The 15,463-nt window shown below is 34.6% G+C and overlaps 1 protein-coding gene across 1 annotated transcript in view; it reads left to right on the top strand.

Annotated features, from left to right (window-relative positions):
* Positions 1-15,463, top strand: part of TBC1D22A (TBC1 domain family member 22A) — a 138,814-nt gene that overhangs the window by 70,942 nt on the left and 52,409 nt on the right. The window contains exon 11 of the mRNA XM_066550777.1: positions 1,170-1,297. Within this exon, the coding sequence (XP_066406874.1) occupies positions 1,170-1,297 (128 nt within the window). The remainder of the gene's footprint in view (positions 1-1,169; positions 1,298-15,463) is intronic.

The raw sequence follows: 15,463 nt of genomic DNA, 5'->3' as shown, positions 1-15,463 counted from the left end.
TTAGTATCACTTAACTTCTGTTTCCTTAATCTCTAGGTAATGTTTCCTGTAATAATGCTTCCATACTCTTGGGGTTATTCTTTTAATTAATTTAGTAGTTTAGTGCCTTTAAGTATCACTTTTTAGATATTTCTTAGATTTGTAAAATTTGGAAGATGAGCATTTACTCATTGTTTTGGCTGGTAATACACCTCTGTGAATTTGGATGAAGGGATAATCTGGGCAGCAAAAATCTCCAAAGATGTATTTGTATACAGAAGGACAGTAGGATTGTCTTAGGCTTTAACAAAGACTTCTTGTCATAAATTTGTCCAAAATGAGACATGAGCATTTCTGCAGTATTTGTCATCTATACCATGCTAATGTCATATTTGAGCCTGTTAACTAAAGCCTGTTAACAGAATGTCTGGGATCTTTTTTGCAGAAAATTCTCTCAGTATAGACAACCATGTAGTAGATTAGTTCTCTTAGCTCTAGCAATAACCCATGCAAGTGATCACAGCTTTCAAATAGTATGTGTTCTACAATAAAAACACAGTGTGAGAGTACTGGTTTAGAAACCACTGATTTGTATTGGATTTATTTGCATTTATTTGTAATACTAAGAAATTATTTAAGCTGTAAATTAGTTAAGTTTTCTCACTGTATTTCCTACACGTTAATCACACTTTTTCTTGTCTCAAACAAATGCAACCTTTATAGGTCCTTTCCTTATATTTCTTTACCTTCTTAATTTAATAATTTTCTTTTTTGATTGCAAAAATTTTATTTTTGGAGACCATTATGTTATTTGGAAACTATGTTTCTTGTTGTGTCGTCCCAAAAAATTTGTAGCCTAAGAAATTAGTGAGGATATATGTACCTAATGATTTCACATTATAACTTTGTATATTTTTGTGGTATATTTTAAAACTCTGATCTTAATGTTTTATTAAGATAGTGCTACTCAGACCAGTTATTTAATCTATGAAGTGGCAGAAAAATCAGTCCAGTGTAATGTTTAACTAATTTATATTTTGAGTGTTCTCATTTGGATGTGAGAATGTGCATGCACCACCACAAGTTTTTTCCTTGAGATTGGAGGAGTATTTGATTGTTTTAGACAGAGAACTTGATACTTCAAGATTTCAGAAAAGCTGCAGTAAAATACCTGTTTATTCTGTCTTCAGAACAAGTTCATAGGCACTTGGATCAGCATGAGGTGAAATACTTGCAATTTGCTTTCCGTTGGATGAATAACTTGCTGATGAGAGAAGTCCCTTTACGGTGTACCATCAGGTTATGGGACACATACCAAGTAAGTACTTTTTTAAACCTCCATAACCCTGGTAATGTGTTTGGGACATGCCAGTATCTTTGTGAGTGTTTTTTCTTGAACCTTTTGCTTTAGGGTTGTCTAAGTATCACCATAATAAAAGAAAAAACCTTCAATGATCACCACTACTTAGAAACATTTAATGTCTTCAGTCTTCTTGCCCTTCAAAGCCAAGCACTTGATGTCATGATAGTTTATAGTACTAAATTGAACACTCACTCAATACTCCCTTCTGTCTCTTCAGAGAAGTGAAACATTGAATTGTGCCTAATCAATGCCCTCCATCGATTCTGAGTTCCAGGCTTCTTATTGTCCATCTGCTTAACTACTCAGTCCAATATTAGCTTTCAGTCTTCAGTTCTCAGCCTTTGACCTTTGTCATGTCTTCTGTTTTACTGTTTGTTCAGACAAAACTCCATGTTGCTGACCTCTTGGTGTGGTAATTATTTTTCCCTAATAACTTATTTTCTTATTGTCAAGAGAAAGAATTGATGTTTGAGAAAAGTGGTTTATGCATTCTTAGTTCTATTACTTCATGTTCCAGTAGCTTCTGGTTGCAATTCTTGACTGTATGTTTAAGCTATATATCCTTATCTACCAACTTCGTTGTTGAAGTTAGTGGGGGAGGGAAAAGTAACAAATTTTAAATTCCTTAAGAATTTTCACTTGTATTAATCAGTAAATATGAGATTAACTCATAATTTACACCTTCTAAAGAGATGTAGTATCTTAAAATCATTGTCTTTATTTCTACTCATTATGTAGAAATGTTCTATTGGTTTCATGCACTATAATGCCAGAATGTCTGCTAGATCATTTATCCAGACCTGTGACAGAGGGTGAAGAACTGCTTGCTCTTCATTTAATGAGTCCAGTATGTTGTTTCAGTGAAGTCTGATGGTATCCAAATCTGATAAGAACATGTTAGGAAATGAGGAATCTATCTATTCTACTGTTAATCCGTTCTAAGAGGTGGTATCCTTGCAGAGTTTATCTTCAACAAATATCTGAATTGAACATGGCTATTAGTTTCATCTGAGGCTCTTTTGCCTTCTTTGTTTCATTATAATATTGGTTATTCATTGTGGTATATTACCTGGAATTTTATTCCAGAGTAAAAAAATTATTCTTTATAAGAACTTTCTGAAAGACTGAGCTATTTAAATGTTTTACTGTAACTAATTTATCTCCTTTTGAATAATTTCTGTTGCTGTTGCTGCAGTATTTCTAGCTCCTGAAGGTTTTTTACCATGCTACCTCTAGCACTGCTCTTGGTACCTGACCAATAGCCTTATCTATATGATAAAATAATGTAAGAGAGCCTCTTCAATCCAGCTAACTACTGATATATGCCCCCCAAAAATTTTTTTTACAGAATTTCAATTAGAGTTAATCTCTGAGCTATTATTTTATGATAATGTTGAGAATTTTCCTTTGAAAAGGAAGTCTGGGGTTAATTTCTCAAATTATTGCCATGCTGGAAGGAGCCCTTTCTCATTGCGGGTCCATAGGCACCTATCAAGTTGCACTTCAGTGGGATCTTTATCCATAATAAATGCTTCTGATTATTTAATTATAATTTTTAAAACATTCTGATGTATTTAAAGTAGTATTTAAAAGCTTGATACTTAGGTCTTTGCACAAGATTTCCAAGGGTATCTTTTAAATACCCTCTTCAAGGTATTTTTATCCAAATGCCTACATAGAATTCTTATACACAGAGTGGAGACTATTTTTGTATATTAAACAAGCTTAAGGAGTAATTCTGTGTTTTGGCTCAGCAGGTACAGCAGATTTGTGCTGTTTTCTAGGTTTCATTATTTAGTAGACTTTTCTGTATGCATGTCTTGTCTAATAATGTATTTAAAAGCAATAAGGATATCTTAGACACCTTTTTCTGAAACTTCAAGCAATTCCTCAAGTTGCTAATCAGATTTCAGTTGTGCTTGTATTACACTGATTAGCAACCTATAATATGGATCTTTTCACCTTGATACTATGGATAATAAATGCAGTGAACCTGCAAGAGCCAGTAAAGTTCATGCAAAGTTTTTGCTAAGGTGTTAAGCAATAATGTTACAGATTTTTTCCCAACTTGTCATTAAGCCATTCTGTTGCCTGCAATTTCTGAGTTAATTGTTTACAGCTGTATCAGCAGTGCTGCTTTCTGAATGGAAAACACTTCAGATATGAATTTGTTCAGTTGGTTTTCTTGTCTGTCTCATATTTTTACCTGTAAAGCCTGCTATAGGCCAAAATATATCTCTCATCTAGAGATATATTGTTAAAGAAATTTTTCAAAGGGTTTAGCTATGGATAGACCTGTGATGTTGGATTTGAAAGAGACATGTAAAATGAGTAAAGGCAAGAAATATAATTAGCTTTCCAGATACAAATGGGAGGAGCAATCCTACTAATAATAGTAAGGGCTGGATAGATGGTTAACTACTTTTCTCCCTGTACTCAAAGGCTGATGATCCTCTTATCAGGCTTGCTTTTGCTACCTCATGTGTCCTAAAGCGGTAAATTAAGGACACATGGGAGTTCTGCTTAGATTTACACAGTTTTACTATCTGCTATTTCAGTGGGTACTTAGGATGTGCCTGTACTGACTTTTACCCTGATAATCTTGAACTACTGTAAACAGAATTAGCCTTACCTGCACTTTAAGTTCAGAAAGGTGAACTGATCATGTTGCTATGTAACATCAGCAGGGACTACAGGCATTCATCCCTACACTGTTGATGTCAGGCTTTTGTTCAGATCTACCTACCTTGTGGCTCTTGGGAAGGGATGGGGCACTTTGAAGGCCCTGTTTATAGACATCTCTAGTCCCAATGTGTGTCATGATGTGGGAATGGCATAGGAGCAGTGTCAGATGAGGGGTTCAGGAGGGGTGGGACAGTCAGATTCCTTCATGTGGAAGGAATAGGAAGGCAGGCAGAATTGTCAGATCCCTTCATGTCTGCACCCAGAGTGCATTCTGGCTCTGTTTCCTGCAGAAATCCATGAGAAGAGACCAGTGGCACCTTTTGAAAGAGAGGATCTGCTGCTGCTGCTTTTTTCATGGAAAATAACATTTTTCTCTCTTTTGTCTTCCTCTCTCCCCATTAAAGCTGAAACCATGCCTTGTTTCGCCAAGCTGCCTGTTTTCATCTGTTTCAGTGGAAAAATAAATACTGTGCTGTTTCCAGCTTAAATTCTAGATTGGTGATTCTCACAGCAGGCCCTAGTTTCTCATGAACTGCAGCAGAGGGTTTTCAGGGGAATAACAACAGACTTAAATCGTCTGCTGTTGTGTATTTCCTAGAGTGAGAGATAACTGCTGTTGGCTGGAGGTGTTGGAACTGTCTCTTGGTATTTGTTACTGTTCTTCCAGTGACTTTTGTGAGAATAGAATTGGACACTTTAATGATATCCACCTCTGTGGTGGAATGTAGGGTAGTAAGAGTACTCTGGCTGGAGTCATATGCTCTGTCTAGTTTAATTTAGGATTCATCAGTCAGTTGTTAGGGTCTTTGGAGTAAATCGCTGAACATATCCAAAATACCTGTACTTGAGCTAGTTAGAGTTGAGGGGAAGAGAAATTTGGAAAGGCTCCCAAATCCTCACATCAGTAAATGCTCTGTTATTCTGTAACTGTATCTATATGTATATAACTATATTCTGTAACTGTATCTCTGAAATCCACTAGAATACATCGCTGTCTTCTGAAGAACTGTGTAAAGCAGAAAAAATACAGAAATTATGAATTTTGCTTACAAAATATATGTTGAGAAAGCTTGTTAGCTGTAAGTATTTAGTTTGATTTATTCTTTAACCTGAATTGCATTTTGATGAGTGAATTATCCTACTTCTTCACTTGTTTCAGGCCTTGATGGTGGTTTTTTTGGTTTTTTTTTTAGTGCAGTAAATATCTTGTAAATTTTTTCAAAATACCAATTGCTTGTTAAGTTATACCCAAGATATTTAAAATTTAAATCCATAGAACTAAAACTGATAAATATGAATGTTCATGTCCACAAACCAAAATAACATAAGACCTGAGTTTTATCTTTTATTATATCTTGCCTTTTTATCTTATACGTTATCATCTTTTTTGGCACAAGGGATTGGTAAAACAAAGTGGCATGATGGCTTAATTATTCAGTATATACAAGTGTTTAACACATTTCCACGGACTTAAAAAATACAAGTTAGTTTTATATTTGGTCCTTGACAGAAGGATGCTTTGACACTATTTTAAAGATTTCTTTGCTATTTGAAAGTGACTTCTGTGGGCTTCTAAGTTTAACTCAGGATTTAGCATACTGTATTAGAAAAGGTAGAGATGCCTCAATGCTCAGCATCTGTGCTGTCTTACTCTAGATAAGATTTTATATGCTTACCATCAAATCTCAGAAAGTATCCTTTCTTCAGACTAAGACATTTGATGGCAGTTTCCATTGAAGTTATTATTTTCATTTATTTAAATTCTTAAAATGTGTGTTGTTCTTCAGGCACTCGTAAGATACGCTGTGTTTATGTAGCTGTGTGCTCCTGTGTTGGGCATAGGAAGCAATTCCATTTCAGTGGTGGCAGCTATTCCCACTTCTTCATCCTTGACTAGAAATGGCAATACAGGACTGGAATGTCAGTGCTTGTATACCAACACTCAGAGCAGAACAGTATTTAGTTTTGAGTATCAGTATATTTAACTGCTTAAATATGGAGTTCAAAACTGCATTTGACCTGTAGGCAGTTTGCAGCGGGAAGGAAGGCTCTAACAATGCCATCAAATTATCTGGATGCAAGATAACAAGGTGTTATACTGACTGGTGTTTTAAATAGGATAGGAATTTTCATAGACATAAAAGTAATTAATTTATTTTTCATGTAGAATGGAGTGGATGTATTTTTCATTAAAGTGTTTACCTTCTGATCTGATGTTCTCACATAAATTATCTTTTTGTGCTGTCTTTTGTGCAGTGATTTCTCTGTGTAACTCACCATGTAGTAGTACATAATTCACAGAAGAGACACCAATGCAAGTTTCATAGCTAAAAACTTGCTCAGAAAAGGAAAAGGGAAAAGGAAAATAAAGTAGCAGCAATGTATGTTAGTTTTCAGTTCTAAATATATGCTGTCATATGCTGCGTGAATGTTTAGAGTTGAAGTGTACAGCCTAATATTTTCACCTGCCAGGAGGCATTTTTGTTTCGTACCATTTAGCTGACTGCTGTATTGCCAGCTCCCCAGTAAGAAGCTGATGCAGTTGACATGAATAATGCACTCAGACTCATTGGAAACACAAAACCATGGAGGTGAGGTAGGTACTGTTTACAGTGCCCTGCTGTCCTACTTAGCAGCATTGCCCTGTTCTTGTGTGAGGAAAACTTTTCTGTTACCAAGGTACTTAAAGCTTACTGTGTAAAATTAGGTACAAATGAAAGAATTTATAAAATCCTACCATTTAAAATGCAAAACAGTTACCAAGATTAACAAAAGACACAGAAAAAGGCAAATAATAACAGACAGAATTTGACAGTACTGGTGAGTTGATTTACTGTCTCACTCCTGGAATAGGTTTTTCCTCTAGTTTCTGTTCTCCTCAGCTCCTTGACAGTATCTATTAGTTTTCTTCACATTAGGGAACTGAGGAGGCTGATGAGAACCACAGCCGGTGCAAGGGAGAGAGGATGAGAGAGAAGAGCTGTGATTTCAGCCCTAGTGTTAGATCAGAATGATCGCTTGTCCTTATTTGCCATCTTTCTAAAGATTTTCTTTCTTGGTAGATAGTACATTTCTCAGGTTGCATCCCTTAGACAAACTTGAATAGGGAGCACCTGTTCCTGGTAAAGCCTGCCAGCTTTATCTTTCTTCCTGAAATCCTGCCGATGGGTCTAGAAAAATACATTTTTTCCCTTCTTGAAATTTATTCTTTTTTCTTAATTGAGGAGACCAATGCTTTCTTTGCCCAAAATAAACACTATTTTTTTCTGGAAAATGTAAATGTATTGACCACCATTTATATCTTCCCTTCTGCTGCAGTGTACTTTTCATTTCTTTGACTTACATGAAAATAAAAATGAACACTGTCTCATAATGAACCTCATGCTTCATTGACCAATATGGTAACAGACATATTTGTTTCCCATTTATTTCTTGGTATCATTTATGTAGCTCATCACTAGGTTTTGATTAAGGGGATTTTTTTTTTAAGTAGGCATCTAAGGTTAAGTTTTAAGAAATAATATTGGTACAATTTTCCAGAAGTGCTGAGAATCCATTTCTCCTCTCAAAGATGAGTACATCAGGTATTTGACATGGTTAGTCCAGCTTGACTGTCTCAGTGATTCATGTCATGGATGACATCAGATGTTTTTGCTTTGCAGTGTTTTTACCTCTGTGTGTATATATCCAGACTGCATTTCATTTGTCATTTTATTATTCAGTGGCACAATAGCTTTCTGAAAGTTTCTGAAGCCAACTTTATTTTTTACCAGTAAAAGCTATTTGGAATAATTTTACATCTCTACCAAATTAATATTTTTCAAGACTCCTTAGTATTTTATTGAACAACACAGATTCTATTCTGTTATTTTTGTCCTCTTAATTTATGAACATTTTCTCATTTGACAATAACCTAATTTTAGAATCTTAGTTACCTTGTAAGAAGTGTCAGGACATATGAATATTTAATATCCAATTACTAACATGTGGGAAGGATCATGTCCTTCAAATTTTTAAGCATTTGTCAATTTGAAACTGGCTAGTAGGTTAAATGTTCTGGAGTAGGGGAAACAGTCATAGTGGGATATAACCTTTCCTGCCAGATGTAAAATGTGAACATGAAAGTTTAATTTTCTTGGGAAATAAAGGTAAAAGATACTGTGTTTCTTGGTAGTGACTCTTCTTGTCACTACCTGCCCTAGACTGTGAGAAAAAACAGCTCTTGGGTTAAAAAGCATCAGTGTCCTCAGGAGGCTGTACTCAGGTCGTGCCTCTACTTTTGATTCTGCCACCTCTTGTTTTCTCTTGGGAATATTTTTAGCTCCCTACCTCAGAGCTGGAATTCACCATCTTACTGTCTACTGAGCCCAGCCTTGATCTTGCCAACTTCCATTATAATTCAGGAAAACATTTTCACATTGTTCTCTTTAAAAGTAAATTTAAAAGTGTGGTTTAAATCATATTTAGTTGTTTGGAACTATAAGAAGACATGAACAAGTGAGAGAAGAACTTTTTATTGTAAGACTGGCAATCCAAACGTGTACCTGTTTTAACATAATGCCCTTGTTTTGACTCTGCATTCATTTGGAAGTTTCTCAATCCCTTTGTATTCAGTATTTTCTTGTGTCAAGAGAGTCGTGGTACATCAAGTTTCTGTTGAACTTGAGCAGTTAAAAAGTTTTTATAGTTTTCCAATCTTTGTCAGACAACTGAGTGTCATTGCCTTCTACCAAATGGGTAGTTACCTTCTGGAATAATTTTGTTGCCAGGGCAACCTTCCACTGGCAAGAGTTGTGCTCATTAGGAATTTATTGTGGCAGGCAATTATATTTCAGTAGTACAGCACTACTGAAGTCACTAACCTCTTATTGTTTGTCTTGTGTTAAGTGAAATCTGAAATAATGGAAAACTCAAAGAAAAGAAGGTAAGAGTGTTAGTTAAAAAAACAGCCACACTGCTTTAACCATATATATATATATATATATATATACACACAACTTTATGTACAGTCTTTAACATGCCTAAGGATTATGTGCACAGGGAGAAAACCCAAATTTCTTAAACAATAATTTAGCTTTTCAGTGTGAATTTAGAATACTCTCATACATATATGACAGTGTTTTATATATGAATATAGCTCACAGAAAAAAGCCAGATGGTATTTGTAGAATTATAATGGCGTGTATGTATCTTTTGTTGATCATCCAAGTCTAGTTTGTTAGTTTTTCCTATTTATTTTGTGGTTTCTTGTGGAGAGACAGGGCTCCCAAATTCTCAGTGAAAGCAGACTAAGTGGGTCCTGATTTTCTGCTGGACCATGTTCTAGCACAGAGCAGTGTGCACATTCAGCTTCCCAACTGTGATCTGCAGTTTCACTGGCGCTGGCAGATATAAAACCGACAGTGACAGCCTGTGTGTGACTCCCCATGACAATTGAAGTCGTTAACTGGCACAAATGCATGCCTTTGAATGGGTTTGCCTATTACTTGCCAATACATGGGAATTTCTGTGTTTAGAGGTCTGTCAGATCTAGAACTCCAAAGTTCCTGGTCTGTCCTTCCTACCAGTTCGGTTTGAGATATAAATGCAAGAAGAGGGGTGTCTTTCTGCAAGTTTGTGTTCATTGCTGTGTTGGGTTTCTAAGCTTCACACAGTAAATAAACTCAGGAGTCTAGAGAGGGATTTAGAGTGATTTATGAGATGTATGGTTTAAAGTGGCTTATCAGCTGAATGCCTTTTTAGGCTCCATTGAACATATTGACTCCATCTTCATTAAATTTGTAGCGTAAGTACACAACATGCTGGTAGGCACTCAAATTTAAAAATCTTCATCTCAAAATGGAAGCTCTCTGCATTATTGCAAAAAGTGACTTAAAATTCTCTTCATAATGTTTAAAAGGACTAATGATGTGAAATTCTTGACCACTTGATCAACTGTTTTAATGTCAGTAAGTGTGAATTAGAAATATGTTTGTGTATTGCTAATTTTTGTCCATTTTTCTTTGGAGGCATTCATTGACATCAGGGACGATTCAGTGTGGAAAGTAAAAGAAAGGAAAAGATAAGAACCCATGCTTTTTTATGAGGAAAATATTTAGACATGAAAAAAACAGCAAATCAAAACTCAGTGATATGCATAGGAAGCCTGTAGGTTTTTCTAAGTTCAAGTTCTTTAGTCAGCTTCCAGTACTGTTGAAATAGATGTTAATTTTTCTGTGGTTAAATGGAAGTTGATTGTGAATGCAGAGAAAAGTACTTTTTCTTATGCTTAGCTTAGTTAGCTTGAAGAATGTGAATAATCCCATTGACTTCAATAGAACAACTCATGAATTGTTTTATTTAAGCATGTACTCTCAAGTGCTTTATTGATCAGGATCTTGATGAATGAGTATAGAATACTTGTAGAATGTTAGATACAGTCTTGAAAGCAGTTTATTTTGCTCCTTGGCTACTTTGAAGTAGCCAGTGTTTCTAGAAGAAGGCTTTATTAAAATTAATATTGTTCTCAAAGACCAAAGTCTGGAAGAGAATTGTGTTGCTATACAAGAAGACAAAAAGCAAAATTTCCTTTCTTACATCCACATGCTCTTTAATGTTATGCTCCTTCCTCCTATAGAGCCTCTCCTCACTGAGCTTCACTGATGTTTTAAGACTACATTACATTTAAGATTACACTACAATTTCAAGATGTTTAGTTTAATATTTTAAATCTACTTAGTTTTGTTTTCTGAAGCTCCAGTTAGTTGTGTTAGTTATTATTGTTCGTAGAAGTGAGCACTAGCAACTAAACCATGACTACCATTTGACTTTTCCCTTTTTTGTTCTGATGTCTTGTTGTTGTTAAAACCTGAACAAATGTTCAAAGGTCCTAACATGTTGTACAGTTCTCTGGTTCCTTGTTTCAAATTTATTAAGACATCCATAGCTAACACAGCCTGCACAGAAAATCTATTAAACATTAAAGATCATTTTAACTCTTTTCCATTGTGTAAGACATAATACCTAGATTCAAACACAACTTGGGGTGGGGGGGGAGGGAAGAAAGGAGAAACTAATAGTTGACAAATCCAGTAAAATTCAGTAAAAATAACTTCTTTATAGCAGCATGCAGCATGGATCCTTGTGAAGGGTATAATTATGGATCCTTATGAAATTGGTATAATTGCTGTTTGTTTCTGGAATGCACAGTCTCATGAGAACTGCATGAAATAATAAAAATCTTATCTTCCTTTGTCTCTCCAGTCCTTTAGCTCCTAGTAGTGATCACTACTTCTTTAATATTCTGGCCTTTTTTTGTATTCCTGATCCGTGACAGTCTTGTGCTTTCCTCTGCCACTTGCATTGTCCTTGGCTGTCTATTTTGAGAGCTATTCTGCCCTTTTTTCCTGTCTCACAGGGGTTCTTGGTTCTTTTTCACTCTTCCTCCTCCATCCTGCTCATGGGTGATCTGAGGCTTTCTTTCAACTTCACTGTCAGCTTATGCTGATGATTTGCATATCTACTTTTTTTTCCTGACCTGTCTTCCTTAGTTAAGACACGCGCTTCAGAACGTCTGCATGACGGTTCTCCTGAGATAACTGGCAACAGTTACTGATATCAAGAATTCCTCTTTTCCTCAATAGAGCTCTTGCTTCTCTCATTTCATAGGATTTCTGCATAGGATTTTTTTGTTTAACATATTTTTCTCTTACATTTTCCAGACAATCTGTGCTGTACTTTTCCCTCACAGAATTTCCAAAAGCCCAATTCCTATTCTTTTTAAATTTCCATCTAATACAAATAATATTAATCCCTTTAAATCAGATAGAATATGTAATTTTCTTCTTCTGTCATTACTCAGTTGTTCCATCATTCAGTTCATTCATTTTCTTGACATTTTTCTCTGTAAGTATTCATATGGTTATCCCAATTTAGATTCTATTCTCCCAAAGGTAGGTCAGAACCTACTGATCAAAAAATTCCAACTATTTCAAAGTGTATATAAATCTGATGAATTTTGGCTGTTCTGTGCTTAGTTGGAATTATTTTTTTTTTGTAGTATGAAACTGAAATAATGCTAGTAATGCTGGAGTCTGTAAGTGAATATGAAGAAGTTCTGAAGTGATGCCTAATATGGCATCAGAAATGGACAATGGTTTTCAAGTTAAATCTGATTATAGCAGTCCTCTGGGCTGTCTTTAGTACACATTATTTCACTAAATCTTTGCCACCTTTATCTGTTAAGATACATTTCTACACAACAAAAAAACTTCAGGGTGGAAATTTTCAGTTGGGCACAACTAGTTCAAAAATAAAGTTGTTGTGATTATTCAGATCTCTGAACAGAGTATATACTGTGAAAGTACAAATGGTGAAATTTGTAGTTAATATACTGGTGATTCTGATTAACTATACAAATCAGTTATTACTAATAATTACTGCATATTTTAAATTAGTGAATTAATTTGATGCTTCCATCTTTTGTTTTGTTTTAAATTTTGCCTAGTCTATTTACCTTCTTGAAAACATATGTCTGTGAATGAAGATTCATTTATCTGTTCAACATTTTTGGCTACACCCTAATCCATTTTCACTGTGTGTGCAATAAACCATAAACAAACTTGTACATGGGAGTTGGTGGGGAAGATTCATTTCACACAACTCAGTTGTCTTCAATAATGTTCCATAGAGTAATGATATCTTTCAATGAGGCTAAAATTCATGTCTGTAAAACACTCACTCAAGACTAAGTATAATATCTGAATCACAACTTGAGCATCATTGCTGTGTTGCAGTACTGTCATGACTTTGTAAACAATGAAAGAAAGAGTTTACAAAGTGAAAATAGCTGTTGTGGGAAACATCTTTCAGAGATGGTGACTCCACATCTGCTGTTGTAGTTTTTGAAAGTTGTGACTGGTGGTAGTTGAAGGAAGATAAGTTTTGATTCAAGCTGGAGATATGTGGATTAAATTCTGGAAGGGAGTAGGGAGGGAAAAAAAGGACTTGATTTTTGTTTAATGAAGAAGTTAATTGTAAGAAGGAACAGTGTACTTTATATGGCTTTCTCAGTTTGTATTGACCCTGATGTTTGAGAAATACTGAATTCATGCAATCAGAAGTTGAATTGTTTGTTGCAAATGGCACAAGTTTCTCAATCATATATGCTGACAGAAGTTTCAAAAAATGGATTTGGAAGCTTCATTTGAAGGTAACTTATGAAATGAATTTAAAAAACAATACTCTCTTTTTTTTAAGTGCCTCTGGTAATTTGTTAAGTTGAACAATACCCTTTTCTCTAAGGGTTCATAAGTATGTTTATAGTGGGTTATATACTGAATTTAGCTACTATTATTTTGAAATGTTGAATATTATTACACTAAGGATACTTCAGCTCACTTTTTCAGGACAATAAAGCACAGTTGTATTTAGTTGATTACTGTGATTTCTGTTCATTCCATTTGGAGGGGTTCACAATGCTTTAATTTCGCACAAGCTAGCTTTTATTTCTCCACTGTTTTAAGGAGCACTGACAATTTACCAACCTTTCTACCTTTGTTTCCAAGTCCTTCAATTGCAGCTTTTGTATTTTCCTTGTATTTTTTTGAAATAAAAAATGTTTTCTCTCTCCAGTACCACTAACTTGTTTTTTTAAAGATGTATTTTTTGCAGCCATGGAAATGAAAATTTCCAGGTTTTTGAACATTGTGGTGCCAATATCCATGTTGCTCATTATGAGGTTTGTACTTGTAGATGTTTATAGGCAATATCCTGTAGGAACCTCAGCCCAGGCTGCTCTCATCTTCCTGTCATCTGTTGCCTTCAGTTACTTGCTAATGTGAATGCTGACATAAGCTTTCAGATAACCCTATTCAATCCATTTTACATAATCCTGGGTTAATTAGACATTATGTCAAGGCCAGTAGTGCATTTTGTTATTATATTGGAGTCAGTGCAGTCTATTAAATGGCTCTTAGTCAGTGTCTAATGTTACTCAGTGCATCTTCAACATCTGCTGAAAAGAATTGAAAAGTTGTGCACATTTTACAGTAGTCATTTCAGAGTACTTGTGCTTGGTTAACAAAAATTCACATATATTTAGATTTGATGACATTGCTGTATCATGATTACGTGATAAAATACATTATAAAATTAATAATTTATTTTTGCAACCATAAATCAGTACCTAGCACAGCAGGTCACCTTGTCATAGAAAGAGCTCTGGTGAGTCAAGCAGGACCTGCTTTTCATAAACCCATGCTGATTATCTTGCAAATTTTTCAATTTCTGCTGTAGTATTTTTTACCTGTACAGCTCAACAATTCCAGAAATTGTCATGTAGTTTTCCATATATGTAAAATAGTTACAAATTCTATGTACATTTTAAAATATAGTTGTATCTTCATGAGAAAACATTCAGGTAGTTGTGCTTCATTTCTTTTTAACTTATTCTTTTGTGAGAAGACTGTGTTTAGAAATACCGTTATCAGATGCCATTCAGTGTATTTCAATTTATTTTCCATGGAAATTTGCATTGTAAAGATGTGATACCAGTGCTTTTCAATTTAAATGCATTAGCATCAACTAAGGAAGTTGCAATACCTGCATTTTGAAGAGCAACGTATGTTGTGCAAGCTGATGGATTGTGTTAATCTAATCAAACTGTCAAAGCAATCCTCCTGACAATATTCTTCTTCATAAACCCAGTAAGCAACTGAACTTGTGTTTTATGCCTTTTTCCTAGCAGAAAGTAAGCACTGATCATACTCAAAGCATTTAGAAATGAGAATATTAACAAAGATTTAACTGGCAAGCTGGTATGCAACTGTGAGTAATGAACAGGAAAACCTATATCATGCTCATCAACAGTAATTAAAATATAGTTTGTAAACTTACAGCTGATACTTTAAAAAGAACTAAGGTACATATTTTCTATACTTTTTAATATAGCATTTCAGTCAAAGATACTTTCCTTTTTGAGGATAGCTGATTAGTAGTGATTCATACAAAACCCACATTATCTTCCTGTGTGATAATCTTTCAACCTGCAATTTAAGTCATATTTTAAAACAGAGATTCATTATAAGTGGTTTATTTCTAAATTTGATGTGATGTTTTTTTCCTACTGACTAAAAAGACATGTCTACATGTCATTTTATCCTAGTATACTTTAGATATACTTAATTATTTTAACTCTGTTATTACTTTCTGTTGTATCATATTATTTCAGAGACTGAACACAGAGGAAATATTAATAGCTGCATAGATTTATTATTAAAATGTCAAATTGGAGAAAAGGTGCACAGAAATGCTACTGTTAGGGAGCAGATTAAAAAAAAAATCACTAAACACATTTCAGGATAATTTGAAATTAAAGTATCATTGGTGAACCTTTTCTTATTAACAGTTTTGACATAATAAAATCGCTGAGTAATTATCAATTCAGAGAAGACAGTG

The sequence above is a fragment of the Molothrus aeneus genome, chromosome 5 (assembly GCF_037042795.1).
Source record: "Molothrus aeneus isolate 106 chromosome 5, BPBGC_Maene_1.0, whole genome shotgun sequence".
NCBI classification, from domain to species: Eukaryota; Metazoa; Chordata; class Aves; order Passeriformes; family Icteridae; genus Molothrus; species Molothrus aeneus.
This window is presented reverse-complemented; position numbering and strand designations above follow the sequence as displayed.